At 36.4% G+C, this 19277-nt stretch overlaps 1 protein-coding gene across 1 annotated transcript; it reads left to right on the forward strand.

Annotated features, from left to right (window-relative positions):
* The first annotated feature begins 14958 nt into the window (after positions 1–14958).
* Positions 14959–19184, forward strand: LOC113302540 (ubiquitin carboxyl-terminal hydrolase 3-like). Its single transcript, XM_026551463.1, has 9 exons — positions 14959–15249; positions 16201–16332; positions 16503–16544; positions 17025–17130; positions 17695–17753; positions 17864–17938; positions 18314–18371; positions 18498–18574; positions 18785–19184. Exons 1-9 carry the CDS (start codon positions 15154–15156, stop codon positions 18872–18874), a joined length of 735 nt encoding a protein of 244 aa, XP_026407248.1. The 5' UTR covers positions 14959–15153; the 3' UTR covers positions 18875–19184.
* Positions 19185–19277: the final 93 nt, after the last annotated feature.

Below are 19277 nucleotides of genomic sequence, written 5' to 3' on the forward strand. Positions count from 1 at the left end.
CACACCCCCTTACATAATGATCCGAAAACCATATGTAATTGTAGTATGAACTACATATTAATTCTCCCCCTTTTTGTCAATAAAATCGGCGAAGGTACTAATGAAATTTCCATAGAGACATTTCATAACCAAAAGAAAGCACATATCAACTTATTTAGATGCAATCATATAGCCGAAGCTAAATGCTTTCATCAAGGAGTTTATAAAGATACAAGATAACCCCTATAATATTCCACAGCCGCACTCCCCACAAAGATTTGGCAATTAAGCACAAGTTCAATTTAGAACTCTCCCCCATAATATGTCATTCTCGAAAGAACAACAAGAGTGACCTTAATTTCAAAAGAAAAGAAGGATTTCTTTGGACATAATAAATCACATACGAATATGAATTTGAATCCAATTAATACTCATTTCAATTAACCACAAGAGAACCCATGATAATTAAATCGGAAATGCTCAACATAAGAAAACTTACGGAGCCGCACAATATATACATAAAATATGGATCAGGGAAGATCAATACTGCGGAATAGACAAGGATTCATTCTATTTTCCATCATTATTTGCACAATGACATATAATAGACATAATCCTCGTAAACAAAAGTTCATCCTATTTTCCATCAATAATGACATAATAGGCTTCAAAATTATGTGATGTCAAAAGTCCATTCATTCTTTTATTAATACATGCATATCGACATATGAAAGACATAACTTTTGACAAGGTATGGGACAATCATAGTTCACGGACGCAAACACACATATCCCATAACACATTGCAATATATAAAGCCATAAAGATTAATACTGCAAAAATATCACCTTCCAAATAATTTTTTAGAATTTAACAAATAAACCTAAAAACATGAAGATGAAAACGTTGGATATAGCTATGTGTAATCACAATAATGGCTATTCCAAACTCTAGTTATTCTTCTAAACAAAACAAGAAATAAAATTCCCATTCGAAGACTTACTAATCGTTGTAGATCTTTCTTAGAGCATCTATCGAGAATTCCTTCTCATTATTGAAAAACCCATTGATTATGGGATCGTTCAATTCCTCCAAATCTTCATAAATATCTGTCAACTCACTAAGTTCTCTTTTTAGTTCACGCAAGGTGTTCTTTGTTAGAGACAACATTCGTTCATAGTGAGTTAACTCTTCTAAAAACGAAACAATTTGAGATTTTAAATCGTTTCTTTTGTTGATGAATTCTTTTACCAAGCCCCTGAAGTTATCATCAAGCTGATAAAAAGACAAGAACCAATTAGAGGAAGAACCTTCTCCATTATTTGTAGCCTTTACTTTCTTCACCTTTGAGGAAGAGATTCCTTTACACAGATACACGTTAGTTGCTTTGACTGCATCCCTGCTTGTGGTACCTCTAGCTATAGGAGCCATGAAACTGTATCTTTTTAGGGAAAGAGGAAGTCTAAAAATGATTTAATAAATAGACTTATGAATGTCTAAACCCTAGAAGAACGAGTCTTCTGTAGTTTAATGATCAATTATATATTGTTAGGAATTTTCTTAACAAAATTAAATACAACACTTGAGCCACATAGACGCAAAACCTCATTTTCTCAAGTTAAAGATGAGGATGCGAACGTCTCTGGTATTAGACAGTGACGTTGTGAGCCAATCGCTCCCCTTGTTTACCACAAAGTGATTTACCAAGGTTTGTTGTATAAACAGAATTCCTACCTCTTCTGACTCTGGAAGCACTGGTTTTAGGAGAACCATGTTGATTATCCAGATTCAATTTTTGCATGTTCTTTTGCAGTTTGGAAGCTCTTTTGTTGTTCCTCTTGAACCTCCAACATGTTCTTTGAACATGATTTGCATTAACACAAAACGAACAAATCAAGGATTCTTTGTTTTGTTGAAATACCTTCTGTTTAATACAACTATCACCCCTAATTTTTCTATGATCAATAGAAACAACAAGGTTGACTGTGTCTGCAGAATTGCCTTTAAATCCTAAACAACTTGTGTTTTCAAAGGATTTCTGACCAAATAACATTGCCGAAATTTTGTCAAAACTTCCAGATAATCTTTGTAGATCATCCTTAAGAGTGTTAATCTCCTTTTCCTTTAGAGCAATGGTTCTTGTGAGCTTATCATTAAGACAATCTATCTCAAGATTTTTCACCTGGATTGATGATTCCATTTTCTTCAATGAAGCTTTTAATTGAAGATTTTCTTGAAGAACCTCTCTATTCAAGAATTCAAAAATCTCTGTGTTCAGACTCAAATTCTGAATCAGGACTTGAGTATGTGAATGTTTCTGCTGCAAGAGCTGAGGGTTCATAACATCCACCGGACGCATCCACAACGTTGACACTTGAAGATTTTTCTTCTATTGAATCATCACAAGAAAATGCTGACAAAAGACGTTTATCACATTTATTGCTTCTTTTTACAAATTCTTTGATCTTTTCTGTTATCAGTGGTTTATCAATACAACCATTATTTGGACAAGATTCATCTGCCCAAAATAAGTTAGAGGCTTCACTTGTGTTAGAAACAGACTTGAATGCAGACGTATGAACAAAATTTTGATCAAGAATTTTTATCTTTCCACAAAGAGTATTTCTGGAAATAGTATGAAGGTTATTCCCTTCAATGATGGCATGCTTCTTAGAATTGTATTTATTATCTTCAAATACAGCTTCTAAGATGTCCCTGGCTTATTTAGACTTTGTGCACATGTACACATGGTGCTGAAGACCTGGGGTAATGGCATGTATGATAACATTTAAGCCGTCGGAATTTTTCTTTGCAGCAAGGATTTCTTCTGGACTATATCTATCAACATCTTTAGGTACAGATACGTCGCCTTCTGTATTAACCGGAGGATTATAGCCATTAACAACACGTACCCATGTTTGAAAATCACGAGCTTGAAGAAAAGCACACATAATAACTTTCCACCATGGGTAGTTTGAACCATCGAAGACGGGTGGTACGTTTAAGAAGATATTTTTGTCATCCATAGAGTCGGATCGCCACAAACACAGACTTGTAAGGTCTTTAGACGTGTTTTCCAGCTCTAATACCAATTGAAAAAGCGAGGGTACCACAAACACACCCAATATTTCGCTTAGCAATCTGTATGGACTAACTCCAATATACTTTCAAGAGAATCAACCAGACTCAATCTTAACAAAGTATATCAAAGAGTTATAATATCTCGATCTCTCGATTTAATCCTTGCTCGAGCAAATAGAAATCTGCGAGTCTGATTAAATATAAAAGAGATAACTTGGATGGTACGAAAGACCAATATCCAAGTGTCAATCTATATAAATCAACAACCAAAGGTCGGATATTCTAATTGATTGAACTAACGCACAACCTGTGATATTTCAATTATATAACAAAATATAATGCGGAAAAGAAATAACACAGACACCAGAATTTTGTTAACGAGGAAACCGCAAATGCAGCAAATGCAGAATTTTGTTAACGAGTATGTGAATGTTTCTATGATCAATAGAAACAACAAGGTTGACTGTGTCTGCAGAATTGCCTTTAAATCCTAAACAACTTGTGTTTTCAAAGGATTTCTGACCAAATAACATTGCCGAAATTTTGTCAAAACTTCCAGATAATCTTTGTAGATCATCCTTAAGAGTGTTAATCTCCTTTTCCTTTAGAGCAATGGTTCTTGTGAGCTTATCATTAAGACAATCTATCTCAAGATTTTTCACCTGGATTGATGATTCCATTTTCTTCAATGAAGCTTTTAATTGAAGATTTTCTTGAAGAACCTCTCTATTCAAGAATTCGAAATCTCTGTGTTCAGACTCAAATTCTGAATCAGGACTTGAGTATGTGAATGTTTCTGCTGCAAGAGCTGAGGGTTCATAACATCCACCGGACGCATCCACAACGTTGACACTTGAAGATTTTTCTTCTATTGAATCATCACAAGAAAATGCTGACAAAAGACGTTTATCACATTTATTGCTTCTTTTTACAAATTCTTTGATCTTTTCTGTTATCAGTGGTTTATCAATACAACCATTATTTGGACAAGATTCATCTGCCCAAAATAAGTTAGAGGCTTCACTTGTGTTAGAAACAGACTTGAATGCAGACGTATGAACAAAATTTTGATCAAGAATTTTTATCTTTCCACAAAGAGTATTTCTGGAAATAGTATGAAGGTTATTCCCTTCAATGATGGCATGCTTCTTAGAATTGTATTTATTATCTTCAAATACAGCTTCTAAGATGTCCCTGGCTTATTTAGACTTTGTGCACATGTACACATGGTGCTGAAGACCTGGGGTAATGGCATGTATGATAACATTTAAGCCGTCGGAATTTTTCTTTGCAGCAAGGATTTCTTCTGGACTATATCTATCAACATCTTTAGGTACAGATACGTCGCCTTCTGTATTAACCGTAGGATTATAGCCATTAACAACACGTACCCATGTTTGAAAATCACGAGCTTGAAGAAAAGCACACATAATAACTTTCCACCATGGGTAGTTTGAACCATCGAAGACGGGTGGTACGTTTAAGAAGATATTTTTGTCATCCATAGAGTCGGATCGCCACAAACACAGACTTGTAAGGTCTTTAGACGTGTTTTCCAGCTCTAATACCAATTGAAAAAGCGAGGGTACCACAAACACACCCAATATTTTGCTTAGCAATCTGTATGGACTAACTCCAATATACTTTCAAGAGAATCAACCAGACTCAATCTTAACAAAGTATATCAAAGAGTTATAATATCTCGATCTCTCGATTTAATCCTTGCTCGAGCAAATAGAAATCTGCGAGTCTGATTAAATATAAGAGAGATAACTTGGATGGTACGAAAAACCAATATCCAAGTGTCAATCTATATAAATCAACAACCAAAGGTCGGATATTCTAATTGATTGAACTAACGCACAACCTGTGATATTTCAATTATATAACAAAATATAATGCGGAAAAGAAATAACACAGACACCAGAATTTTGTTAACGAGGAAACCGCAAATGCAGAAAAACCCCGAGACCTAGTCCAGATTGAACACACACTGTATTAAGTCGCTACAGACACTAGCCTACTACAAACTAACTTCGGTCAGGACTGTATTTGAATCCCAATTAATCTCACACTGATCCAAGGTACAGTTATACTCCTTAGGTCTCTGATCCCAGCAGGATATTATGCACTTGATTCCCTTAGTTGATCTCACCCACAACTAAGAGTTGCGACGACCCAAAGTCGAAGACTTTAATAAACAAATATGTATCACACAGAAAAGTCTACAGTAATAGATAAATCTGTCTCCCACAGAAATACCTACGAGTTTTGTTCCGTATTTTCATAAATCAAGGTGAACAGGAACCAATTGATAACCCGGCTTATATTCCCGAAGAACAACCTAGTATTATCGATCACCTCACAATAATCCTAATCGACGCGGCGAAAGAAGATATTGTGGAATCACAAATGATGAGACAAATATGTTTGTGATTACTTTTATATCTTGCCTATCGGAGATATCAATCTCAAGCCAATCTTTAGGATTGTACTCGTATGATAGAATATGCAAGATCAGATCACACAACTACGAGAAAGTAGTAGCGTTCTGGCTTCACAATCCCAATGAAGTCTTCAAGTCGTTAACCTGGTTTACAAGAAGAACCCTAAGGTTAAAGGAGAATCGATTCTAGCTAATACAACTAGTATCACACGTAAGGTGTGGGGATTAGGTTTCGCAGTTGCTAGAGTTCTCCCTTATATAGTCTTTCAAATCAGGGTTTGCAAACAATGTTAGCTTGGTAACAAAGCATTCAATATTCACTGTTAGATGAAAAACTGATTAGATTCAAGCTAATATCTTTCAACCGTTAGATCGAAAACCTAGATTGCTACACACAAATGAAATGTACGATTTTAGGTTTGGGTAACCGTACCCAAACATGTACATTCGTTGGTTCAACAATAGTTAGCCAAATGGTTAGCCATATGATCACTTTCATATTAACCATATTCTTCGTTACCGTAACTAGTTCAAATGACTCAGATGAACTAGTTAGAGAGTTGTTCAATTGATTAGATCATATAGAAGTATACAAGACACAATCGAAGCAACAACGATTTGATTCACTCGAATCGATTTATGAACTTTATAGCCACGGTTTGCAAACTTGCATTCCTTAGTTTATATAAGTTTAAGTTCACGAATAATCGTCTTTAGAGATAACCAACTCAAGTACGCGGACTTATTTCGCGGACTTAAGTTCCCGGAAGAGTTTACAAACTCCAGCAGATTTTCTCGGGTCGATAACCTCCGACAGTTCGTGGGATGGTTTTCCGGTTTTCTTGATCAACAAAGTACGCATACTTTGGTTCAAGGAGTAAGGACTTATACATATATGTGTTACCACACAATGCTTATTTACAACATTGGTTATATATTCTAAACTCTCATTTCAATCATTGAAACATTCTTAGAGGACGTTATACAGTTGTTATTCACAAACCATTTTTCGTCAAAGCCATTTTCAAGTGATTGAAACATAATATGACTTTCGTCACTAGGTAAAGATGAACTTGGCCAAAGCGAAAGTTTACCAACACATATTTTGAGAAATAGATAGGCGAGATAAACTCGTCTCGAAATAGCAAATGTGTATAATCAAAGTCTATATAGCAAAACGACTTTTGTCTCAAGATAGGAGATATAGTAGATAGACTTTTGAGTGATAGATAAGTTCAAGTCTCCACATACCTTTTAGTCGATGAAGTTCCACCAGTTCCTTGAGTAGTTCTTCGTCTTGTATGATGATCGCCACGGAGTTCTTGATCTCAACTACACTTTCTATCCTAGTTCGAGACTTAGCTATAGTAGACTAGAAATCAAGACTTCTAGTTTTGATCACTAACATTGACAAACATGTTTGAAATAGCAACGCATGCGAGTTCGACCGAGCAGTACTCTAACAGGTTCTACCAAACACAAAGTTCGGTTCTACCTCCAAGTGGCTACTAGGATGGGTTACACTAGTTTCCATAAAATGGCTAACTAAGTACCAGGATCGGTTACCAGTATCTCATGATATTACTTGTGATCGGTTGCACAAGTTATATGATCGGTTACACCAATTACTAAAACTTGTTAACCTACTACAAGGATCGATTACACATCTTGTGATTAGTCCCACCAAGTACTAGGATCGGTTACCAATGACTAGGATTGGTCACACCAATTACAAATATCGATCATACTATCTCAGGTGATTACTTAAGATTGGTTTCACTAATAAAAGTCATATTGATACATAAGTCAGGCATTGTGAATAGTTTTACCAAGATGCATAAATAAGTTATGAGCGGTTATACTAAACACACATATTGGTAATCCAAAGATTTGCAATGAAAACAATACCAATAAGCCTAGCGATTTCCCTTTCGATTCACAAAACAAGTTTATGAATTGTACTTCCTTTAAAAGAATACGAAACATTGTTTCCTATGACGAAATCTTCACCCATACCCGTACATAATCACAATAACATTCATATGATTATGTCGATGTCTTATATACGAAGTTTAAAAGATAAGCATTATACTTCGTATTATAATTCCTTAATACTACGTCTAACTAGAGTATAATCATTCACAGCTTCGCAGTTATGTTTTCAATATAGCACGACTTGAAAGATACGTTAGGAATGAAACAGTTAAAGTCAAAATATTACTAACCTCAAGAGGAAGGATGATGTCGTCGATGTAGCTCTTTACTTCTTCGCATTCTTCTAGTCTTCGAGTAATACTTGTAATTCTCATATCCTAATAACTTTTTAGCTAACCTAATCGAAGTTGACTCTAGTAAATAATCAAGCGACTCTTAAATGAGTTTTGGTTCACTAAAATATGACAACCAAACTTGACATAGCAACGCTTGGTGGGTTCAACCGAGCAATGCTCTAACACAACCTCATTTTCTTAAGCTAAAATGTTGAGGTTGCATTCATTACCACAGTTAAGTAATCACCGCTTGTGTAACTAGGTGAATTTCCAAGGAAATTTGTGCAATCAGGAATGTTACCTTTTCTGGTTCTTTTACTCCTTTGTCTCCTCGGTTTGACTCATTTTTTGCATGTCATTTTGAAGTTTAATCCTGTTGATCGTAAACAACTGTTTTCTCTTTAAGCGAACCGGTAGGAATGAAACAATTGTTAGTGATGGAGGTCTTTCCGGAGAACCCAATACCATTAGTGTTACCAAAGGACTTTTTCCCAAACAACATATCTGAGATCTTGTCCGAACTACCTGAGAGCCTTTGTAGATCACACTTGAGGGTATCAATCTCATCTTCTTTTCGGTGAATTTCTCATTAAGTTTGTCTAACTCAAGATTTTTCACCTTAAGAGATGATTCGAGTTTTTCCACAGTTTTCTTCAAACATGGGTTTTCTCGAAGAATTTCTTCACTTTTATTCTCATTTTTTGATTCAGAATCAGAAGTTAATCAGAATCTACATATATTTCTGCACAGGGAGAAGGATTTTATGTCTGATGTTCAAAAGTAAGCTCATCAGCATGGTCAAGAGACACAATGGGAGCATTATTTCCTTGAAGAAAAGTTTCTTCTTGAATAATTGAATCATCTTGAAACTTGGTTCACGAATTTCTCTTCCCAGTTTGTCTGTACTTTCTTAGGATTTTTTCGACTTGCTGTGTGACCAAATATAAGGGCTCCTCATCATGATCAATACCACATTCGTCAACCCAAGACAAGTTTTCCTTCGAAGAAGTCATACTTGTGTTGGTTGTGGCCTTAAGTGCAGTCGTGCTATCTTTGGCCACACTATGCTCGTGATCAAAGATCTTTAACTTCCCAACGAGACTGTTTCTGGAAAGTGTATCAAGGTTATTTCCTTTCACGATGGAATGTTTCTTAGACTCGTATCTTGATGGCAAAGATCGGAGAATTTTCATCGCAATGTCCTTTTGGAAGATAGTCTCCCTAATACAAAACAAGCATTAACAATACTAGACACCTTTTGATTAAATTTTTTAAACGAATCTTCATCAGACATACAAATATTTTCCCAGTCAGAAGTTAGGTTTTGAAGCCTAGCATATTTCTCCGAGGTATTTCCTTCAAATACTGTTTCTAAGACATCCCAAACATGTTTAAACTTAGTGCATGAGGTCATATGGTGCTGAAGATCTGGGCTTATGGCGTGGATAATAGCATTCAACCCGTCATAATTATGCTTTACAACACTTATCTCGGATTCAGTATATTCTCCTAATGACTTCGTAATAGTATTTCCGTCTCTAACAACTGTTGGTGCTCCATATCCAATAACTATAAGTTTTCATGTCTCAAAGTCACGGGCTTGTAAAAAGGAACTCATAGCGATTTTCTACCATAAATAATTTAATCCATCAAACGCTAGCGGTACATTTATAGAGATTGCACTCCTGTCCATATAGTCAGACTGCTTCAAACACATACTTATTAGGTATTAATGTGTTTGCCTTCTCTGATACCAATTGAAAACACTAGGGGTACCAAAATACACCACCAACTTTTTCGCAGGCAATTTGTATGGACAAACTCAACACAACTCCGAGAGTTAAAACTCAATCAAGGAAAGTGTATAGAGTTATATCTCTATCTCTCTTGTTATTAGAACGTTTACAGAATTGAATCTGTGAACCTAATTACAAAGAGAGTTCTTGGACGGTACCAAAGACCAATGTCCAAGGATCAATCAAGTCTTATCCAAAAAACTAGGTCGGACGTATCTACTATGATTGATCAATGCACAACCTGTGATATTTCAATTATAAAGATAAACAATATAATGCGGAAAAAGAAATAACACAGACACCAAATTTTTTGTTAACGATGAAACCGCAAATACAGAAAAACCCTGGGACCTAGTCCAGATTGAACTCCAAACCGTATTAAGCCGCTACATACACTAGCCTACTACCAATTAAATTTGGTCTGGAATGTAGTTGAGCCCGAACTCAGTCTCAAACCGATTCAGGTACAATCGCGCTCCTTATGCCTCTTGAATCCTAGCAGGATTCCGCGCAATTGATTCATTTACATGATGTTACACCAACTGAGAGTTGCTTCAACTCAATTGAAGACTTTAAACCAAATCTGCCTCCTACAAATTGAGCCTATATAATTGATTTCCTGATTACGATCAAAACGGATGATCAAATCAAACGTAGGATCAAGGTAATGGAAATCGATAGCAATTTGACAGAAGTCTAGCTATTCTCAAAATCCGGACTTATGCAACCCTAAGTGCAGCCTAGATTATTATTCACCTCATAAGTATAAAACTTACGGAATCACAAAGTCGAGACGGGAAGAACTTTGTGATTTCTATCTATCTTGTTCAAGTAATAAATCAACGATCGAACAAGATCAAAATACTCAAGTTATCAAGATAAAAGAAAAGTGGACCTGGCTTCACGAGTCCCAATGAAGTATTTGATAGTCACTAAACCCTAAAAGGGTTTCTGGAGAGTACGACTCTAGAAACAACTAGGACACACCAAAAGGTAGTGTCGGGATTCAAAAATCCCAGTTGCCAAGAGTTCCCCTTATATAGACATTCAAAGCATAGGTTGTTTTAGGTTTAAGCTAAGATAGCTTTAGACTAAGCAAACAATATTCACCATTAGATAAAAACTTTGAACCTCATTCACATAAACAAGATATACACTCTGGTTAGGTAAACCGTAAGCGAACCGTGTATAAAGACTATATCCAACATGGTTAGCCGAAACTCGCCGGTTTGAACTTAAAAGCTTAACACTCATTTTCGTGAACACAAAGACACTGATCTTGAGTTACAATCATGTGACCAAATAAGTATAGTGTTTTTAGAGAATTAATCAGATGCAAATTATCTCATATAAATAATTTAATCGCAATTGAATCATAATCGACGTATATAGTTGGTAAATGCACAAAGTATAAATGCATGAGTCGTTCGTGAATCGGCTGAGTCATGGTACGTGGACCGGTTTGCAAACTTATGAAAAAAACTGAGTTCCGGAGTTGACATAATTTTTTCAGTTCACGTATCGGTTTGCAAACTTAGGTGCAAAACTGAGTTTCGAAGTTGACAGAACTTTTTCAGTTTGTGAACCGGTTTGGAAACCTTAAGACTTTACCACTTCCGGAGTTCACATAACTTTTTCAGTTTGCGTACTGGTTTGGGTACTAAACTGGTTCAGAAACATAGAACTGTATTGGTTCGCATGCCGGTTTGGATACTTAAACCCGGTTCCCTTACCACGGTTCCAAAATGGTTTGCATACGAATATGCATACCTATCTGGACCATGAAACAAACAGATTTTCCCATTATGTGCATACGAATATGCGTATCACACAAATCTGTGAGTCGATATATAGATAATTCGCTACGTGTGCGAGTACATGTAATACGACTTCAGACTTATAACAATTCTCTCTGTTTGTAATACTGATAACACTGTCTTGTATTTCGAATATAGTAGTTCTATATTTTTCTCTAAATCAATTCGAAATATTCCTGAATAACATCAATGACACATATCACTGTTCCAGGATATTTTTGAATGATAAACTTGAATCATGATTGATCAAGTATAAAAAAATATTCATTAAGCTTAGTCATTATATTTTGAGAAATTCGTAAACTAAATAATTAGTTCTTGACTCGAAATTCATGTCTATGCAAGCTAGTCTAATTAGTTATGCGACAAACGTCTCAAGGATGAAAAAGTGAAGATAACCTGAGAAATAGGTGGTTCAGTCTTCACTTACCTTTTTTTGATGAAGTTCTTCAAAAGCTTCGGTTTATCTTCGCCTTCAAAGGATAGAACGCAAATAAGGAGTGGTTCGTTTCTCAACTATCTCTATCCTAGACCGAGACCTAACTATTTGTAGACTAGATATCAAGATATAGTTTTGACAACTAAATTTGACAACAAGCTTGAGATAACAACACTTGTAAGTTCGACCGAGAAATGCTCTATTCTCGGATGCAGGTGGATTTACTGATTTTATGAGAATATAATGTTTGCACACACGATGTTCCTTGCACCTGAGTTTTTCCAAAGCAAATGCCAAAATAGAAATTCATACGTTCTATAAGTGTAACACAACTGAAACTAATGATAAAAACCTTCTTAAAAAACCACGGGACCAAACCATAGAGTAACAATCTGTGAGAAAAGCTTTATCTTCTTTATGTATTGAGAAATAATACAGAAGATGTGAAGATGTTTGTTCATAAGGCATCGAGTACTAAGAAAGTTGAAATCTAAGAAAAGATTAAGCCTAATCATTAAATAACTATATATCTTATCTACCAACTTTCCATAATAACCTTTACAGTTATGTATAATACTGTATTATCCTTAGGGTTGGGTGTCAAAGGAAGTGTGATGTTTCACCCGCTTTCAACCCATGAAAACTGCAGATTTCAGAAATCCACCTGTGTCTAGTATACAAGTTGATCGGGTGTGCACCTGTTAAATTGCAGATAGGGTCGGGTGAAACCGCCGATTTTTGTAGGGGTGAGCATTTGACACGGAATTTGTGGATTCGACCCGGACCAACCGTATCTTTGCGGGTGGGTGCCTGAAATATTTGGTAATTGGTTGGATGCGGATAAAATTTTTGATATCCAAAGGATTACGGATTGGGCCGGGTGGAACCATGAAAATCCGTTGGACATCTGTAGTCGTTAGATTATAAATTCGAATTTTTGAGAAGACACATGAAGTAGCTTTCAGATATATTTACGTCTTAGCATATTAACATGTTTTAACTATCTTAATTTTATCCAGTTTTGTCATGAGAAACTTTCACAGGCGATCCTATTAGGATGATATTTTATGCTTGTGACAGAACAGTAACATGGTGTTGTGGTGTTTAAGTATATATTGGTTAATTCTCCGTTCTGAAATAACCTAGGCATTCTTGTTTTTACAGGTGTGGATTGATAAAGTCATTTTTGTTTCCTTTATTTCTCTATTATAAATTTTAGTTATAAAACAAATCCATTGATTATCCACATCCATTTCGTCAATCCGTGCATCCATCAGATGATGGTTGGTTGTGGATGCCAATTTTGAAATCCGTAATGAATTGGATTGGATTAGGATGAGGTGGAAAATGGCGCACACCGGCCCATGCTCACCCCTGGGTTTGGGTGTTTTGCTCATCTCTGGATATGGGTGAGCATATGAACCCTAACCCGTCAATTCAACCCAACACACACGCAATTTGACGGGTGGACACCCAACCCGTTTAATGGTGGGTTGAACATGGATGCATTTATGAAAACCCAATAAATATTGGGTTGGGACCGGATGCGAGTCTAATAATCCATTGGACATCCACACCCGCTAGGTTAGGGGTAAATGAGAAAATATAGCAAATGTATAAGAATGTTTTTATATTTTATATATAAATGTCAATGTTTTATTTTATAACCTAATTGTTTCTCTTGCGACAATTTGTAAGTAGCAACCAACACAATATCGTTCCAACTTGAAGAATTAAGATCGATTTCTCTTTAAAGAAATCAACTCCATTTTATATAATGTTAATGTTTTATTTTCTAGTCCATTTTTCATTTATACGAATAGGTGTTAATATTTTATTTTCTAACCTATTTTATAATTTTACAAAGAAAACAATCCATGAATTTACCCACATCCAATCCGCACACCCGTCGATCTGTGGGTGTCAAACCCGCGAGTGATGGACGTGGACATGAATACAAATCTAGCACCCGCCATTTTGATGGATTGGATTTGGGTGACACCAAATCCACGGGTTCCACCTGGTACTCACCCCAACCTCTGGACTTAGGGGTGTGCATAAAATACGGAACTGCGGATTTCATCCGCAATCGTCCACAAAAGTGCGGGTGAAAACCTATCCGCAATCATCTATGGGACGGACACGGGTGATTTCTCAAATTCGCAAGATTTTGCGGTTTGGTTGCGGTTGGTCTTGTAATCCGCGGATTCACCCGCATCGTAGGATAATAAGAAAATTTAATAAAATTACTGAGGATAATATTGAAAGTTTAAGTTTTATATGTAAATGAATCTTATCTGGAGTGAAGGTACGAGGATTCTTTAAGGCAATCCCAAGCTCACGAGGCATCTGATGCAAGCCCAAATTAAGAAAGCAAATCTTTTTTTCTTTTTCTTTTTACTAACAGCAACAGAAACAAAGTAACGAATAATGGCCGAGTTAAAACTAATTATACCATAGCTCTTTTTCTAACAATGTAGAGATGTGCAGGTTGTAGTAATTTCTTTCAGCCTCAACATAATCGCATTCCAACTTAGTTTACAGATTCTAAAAGTAAGATGCACACAGACCACGTAAACAGAGCTTAAACATCCTCAGTGTCATATCAAACTAGTGTCTAGAACTTACACATCCTCCCAATTTCTGTTGCACATCATTAAGCAATTTAGTAGGTTCTCTAGTCAGTCAATCAACTATCAAAACTCAGGAAACTTCTTTTTGTTTATTTTACTTTTTTTTTCCTGACTAAATCCGTGGTTACTCCGTATCCGGCCCGTATCATTCGCTGATCCGCGGATATGAAATCCGCGGGTGATTGGGCCGGACACAGTTTTATTTTCCAAATCCGCAACTTTGACGGTTTGGTTACGAGTGACTCCTAATCCGCAACCATCCGTCCGTTGCACACCCCTATGACTGGACTAGAAATAGCTGTCCAAGAGTCCAAATAGCCTAACAAAGGAAGTTCACGTCCAAGTAGGCCTGTTAACGCCTTCTCGGCCGCGCTCAAATGGCTATAAAGTAGCCCAGTTAGCATCCTTGTGCCGTCGGAAACCTGAAGTTGACAAGGTCATATGACTCATATCCTCTCTAGACTCACCGGAACGGAAGGTAATATGCCCATGTACTTCATTATCCTGTCGTTCTCCAAGAACTGACAGTAAAAGAGGGATGCCCCAACTTAGCCTGGTTTAGAAGCTTCTTTTGATCACGTCGGTCACGTCGTCCACTTTTTTTTCTTCTGAAGAGTGAGAAAGAAATCCCTAAGGTCTAAAACCAGAGAGAGTTTAGAGAGCAACTGAAAAATCCCGAACAAAAATAAATCCATGGAATCGACTGTCACTCCAACAACAGCACTTGATGAAAGACCTAATTCCAAAAAGTGGCTTCCTCTTGAAGCTAATCCTGATATAATGAACCAGGTATTTCACCGATTTTTAATGCTGATGTTACTTCTTTTCGTATACATTTATGATATTTTCCTGTGATTATTTGGTTGTATTAGGGTTTATATTGGAACCTTACTTGGACGTTTAGACTTTCACTTAGTCGTAGTTTACTAGTTTATTCCTTAAATAAGAATATCAAAATATTGTTTATTGAATTTGCGGATTGTGTAAAGTGGTTTGACCCATGTTGCGTGAAGTCTCTGACTGAATCTGTTCATGTTTGTGTGTTTTTGTTTCAACGGTTTAGGCAATAAACTTTTGAGTTCAGTATGTAAGAAAATGTTTTGAATTGGATTCAAAACTAGTTTCTGGTAGAATGCTTGCTTAAGCAGGATGCGGAATGTTTATATCTGTGTTAGTGGATTTCATTCAAATGGTAAAGAGGGGCGTAATGTTTTCCTTCAATTCTGGGAGTTAGAGGATTCCGGAGCTCTTTGAACACTTGCAAATTTGTTGCCGACTTTCTACGACTTTCTTTCTGGAATAATTAATTGAAAGTAAAGAAGTTTCAAATGTGGTGGATGTTTTCGTGCTGCCCTTACTCGTGCAGAGTGGGCATGGTTTTGTGAATGATTTTAGTCGAGACTGGGTGCATTTACACTGGTTCACAAATACAGGACCTGCCTGACAGAGCGAAGGTCATTAGGTCACTGTTACCCTTTTCATCTATTGGACTCTCTGGAACAAAAGAAACTGTAGGGTTAGTTTTACAGCATTAGAATATATCTCCAACATGAGTTTAGACAACTTTAGAAGCATAGCTTTTCAGGACCTCCTTAGGAATTGGGCTGCTGTTGTTAATAGGCAATAGCTCCTGTATTTGTAAAAGGTAGTTTTTTGTGGTTTTTTGGTTGTCTCTCTTGCCTTGGTTAGTTTTCTTTCTTTTCTTTCTTTTATTCATGTTGTTTGTTTTTCACTCTGCAGTTCCTCTGGGGCCTTGGACTTCCAATAGATGAAGCAGAGTGCTATGACGTGTATGGTTTAGATGAAGAACTCTTGGAAATGGTTCCAAAGCCTGTACTTGCTGTTTTGTGTCTTTATCCTCTCACCGCTGAGGTCAGTCTCCTTCCTTCTCCTACTGAGTTTGTTAAGATCATATATGTTGTTTCTTTGGATTTCTATGGTCACCACTGTCACGGTGACACTTCATTTTCACCTTAGCCAACAATCTTTTTCTTATGTTCAACACGTGTATGAAGCATTGAATGAGGTGTTACTTGTTTCAGACCGAAGCAGAAAGAAAGTTGGAGAAAGAGAGTTCGAAGAAGGTAAGTACTTTAATTTGATTTTAGCATCTTCCCACTTATGACAAAGTCGGTTACTTGCATGTGTAGGTCAATTTTCAGATGTTGGATAATCTCTATTAGGCCTTGGTTTCCATTTTTCAAACTGTAGTCCTTCCATATAGTTGAAAATAGTCTTCATGACATTGGAAGTACTCTAGGTTGAATGATGTGCAATTAACATATTTTGTATAGATGTGAAGTTGTTTTGAGGTTTTAATACACTTGGATTTTGGACTCCCCCGTTTCTTGGCGGAGTCCTTGTTGCCTGTTGAACCTTGTTTCTGATAAGCCCAAGCAACTGGCAGAAACCAGATGAAATTTGTTAGTATTGTATTATTGTTATATTTATATTTGATTCTGGAAGCATGTCTATGTGATTGGGGTTTATAAATTCGAAAAATTTATCTTTTATTTTTGCATTTAAATAGGTATTAATAGTCCCATTTGATCCGTGTCTTGTAGGAAACAAGTGGTAATGTTTATTTTCTTAGGCAAACTGTTGGAAATGCTTGTGGAACGATTGGGCTTCTTCATGCAGTAGGGAATCTAACGTCAGAAATCAAGCTCAGTAAGTATTATTTCTTGTAATAATTTATCGACGATATGGTTACATCTGATGGTTTTGGACACGTTAAAGCAACAATCTAAAGGCAACTTTAGGTCCTGTACACAGAAACATATTTTTCCCCTGGTTACTAGCCAACTATGTGCCTTCATTTTCCATCTATAGTTTTGTACTTCAAATTTTCGTTGTGATGTGTTATACAGTATGAGGAAGGTACATACTAGAACAATAAATCATGTGCAATGCTGGAATTGCAGAGCCAACATTTTTCTTAGCAAGTTCATGCTGTCATGTACATTTGTATCGGTGCAAGGGCTTCGGGCCGTCGACACATGTTAAAACATCAAAAAGGAAAAACTACTGATTATTTATATTTGTTACTTAGTCAGGTAGAACATGTATTCTGATGAGCTATATATCTCATAAGGTCTATCTCATTTAATCCTTCATTTACCTGAGAAAATTCAAACAGATATTCCATTTGTAAAGAAAAAACAAGGAATTTCATTAGTAGCTCAGGAGATTTCTAATGTCAGAGTAACTGTTGTGGGCTCATCTTATTTACAGCTGAGGGATCTTACTTGGACAGATTTTATAAATCAACAGCAAAAATGAATCCGTTGGAGGTTCTTTCTTTACTTGAAACTCCCTCAGTTACATTAGTAAAGACCTGGATGATCTTCAATTATTCAACTTATTACCACTAAATTATTCTATACATTTTTGTGGTATGTAGCGTGCTGAGTTTCTTGAGGAAGACACTGAGATGGAGGTTGCACATTCAATAGCGGCCACTGCTGGTGATACGGAGGTAAGTCCTATTTCTACATTTTTTTATGGATATGATTATGTGAATTAGAATTAAGATAGTTTGTGTTTAGATGCCCGTGCAGGAGGTATTTAGGTAACAGAAGCATCAGGGACAAATGAAGCTGTAGGAAAATTGTTATTTCTACAAGTTATGGTGTTTTTTATTAGAGGATATAAGTGTCTCAAAATGATGGTTGAATTCAATATATTTTGAGCTGCGCCCATCAAAAGGAGTTGAGCTCGAACCTTCTTAAATTTTAGGCTGTTGGCATTAAATTTAATGCTAGAACACTTTTGGGTTTCCTTGACCACAATTATACTTTATTTAGTCACCATATTCTTAGCGTTCTTACAATGAAAGTGTTTGTTTCAACAGGCTCCTAACATTAACACACAATTGGACCTGCACTTCATATGCTTTGCCTGTGTAGATGGTATGGACTTATTTTTGTGCAACTTCCTTTTTGTTCTGTGTTCAATTTATTAAGATATAGCCCTCCCACTGGGTCAGTGTTTCAGAGGAATTAAACACTGCAAAATTACAAAATGTCTCTCTGTAGGAGAACTGTACGAGCTTGATGGACGAAAATCGCAGCCAATATCTCATGGTGCTACTTCACCTGGCACCTTGCTTCAGGTCGTTACTTACCCAGTGTTCTGGTCTATATTTTCTTTTCTGTGTACATCAGTCATGAGTCTTGCAATCTTTGTGAAAATTTTGTATCCCTTTAAACTGGAATTCAAATGATGGAATGCTCAGTAGGGAAAGTATGTGTTCGATCTTTCCATTTTATAATAGCTGTAACTTAGGTCTGTGGTCTTACTATGCTCTATTCTTGTTATGCAGGATGCTGCAAAAGTCATCAAAGCAATGATTGAGCATAACCCAAATTCAATAAACTTCAACGTCATTGCCCTATCAAGGAAAGCCAAGTGACAAAACTAAACTTCAACGTCATTGGCGTATCAAGGAAAGCAGAGAGAGGATATGCTACTTGGTTAATTGCCCTATCAAGGAAAGCCGAGTGAGGATCTGCTACTTCTGTTACAATCTAGGTTTCTAGGATCTGCTACTTTTCTACTTTTGATTTTGTTAAGTAAACCATAAAAAATTTCATCTTTCTGTTACTGGACGGCGAATCCCTTGTAGTCTGTTTGGCTGCCTAGTTTTTAACAAAGAAGCTAATGCCTTTGTACTAACTCTGATTTAAGTTGATGCCTATGCTTCATGGAGATGCGTTGATGCCTTTCTGCTTCCTCCCCATTTTAAAACGGAGTAGTGATTTAGATGTGTGTTGTTTTCAACGGAGGTGATTTAGAAGATGTCTCTGCAATCTTTA

Source organism: Papaver somniferum, chromosome 8 (genome assembly GCF_003573695.1).
Source record: "Papaver somniferum cultivar HN1 chromosome 8, ASM357369v1, whole genome shotgun sequence".
Classification (NCBI taxonomy): Eukaryota; Viridiplantae; Streptophyta; class Magnoliopsida; order Ranunculales; family Papaveraceae; genus Papaver; species Papaver somniferum.

Excerpts from the sequence above, each read along its gene's own strand:
- LOC113302540 (XM_026551463.1), top strand. The coding sequence starts at position 15,154 with ATGGAATCGACTGTCACTCCAACAACAGCACTTGATGAAAGACCTAAT. Across the intron at positions 16,545-17,024 it reads AGAAAGAGAGTTCGAAGAAG|GAAACAAGTGGTAATGTTTA; the intron begins GTAAGTACTTTA and ends CGTGTCTTGTAG. Across the intron at positions 17,754-17,863 it reads CAAAAATGAATCCGTTGGAG|CGTGCTGAGTTTCTTGAGGA; the intron begins GTTCTTTCTTTA and ends TGTGGTATGTAG.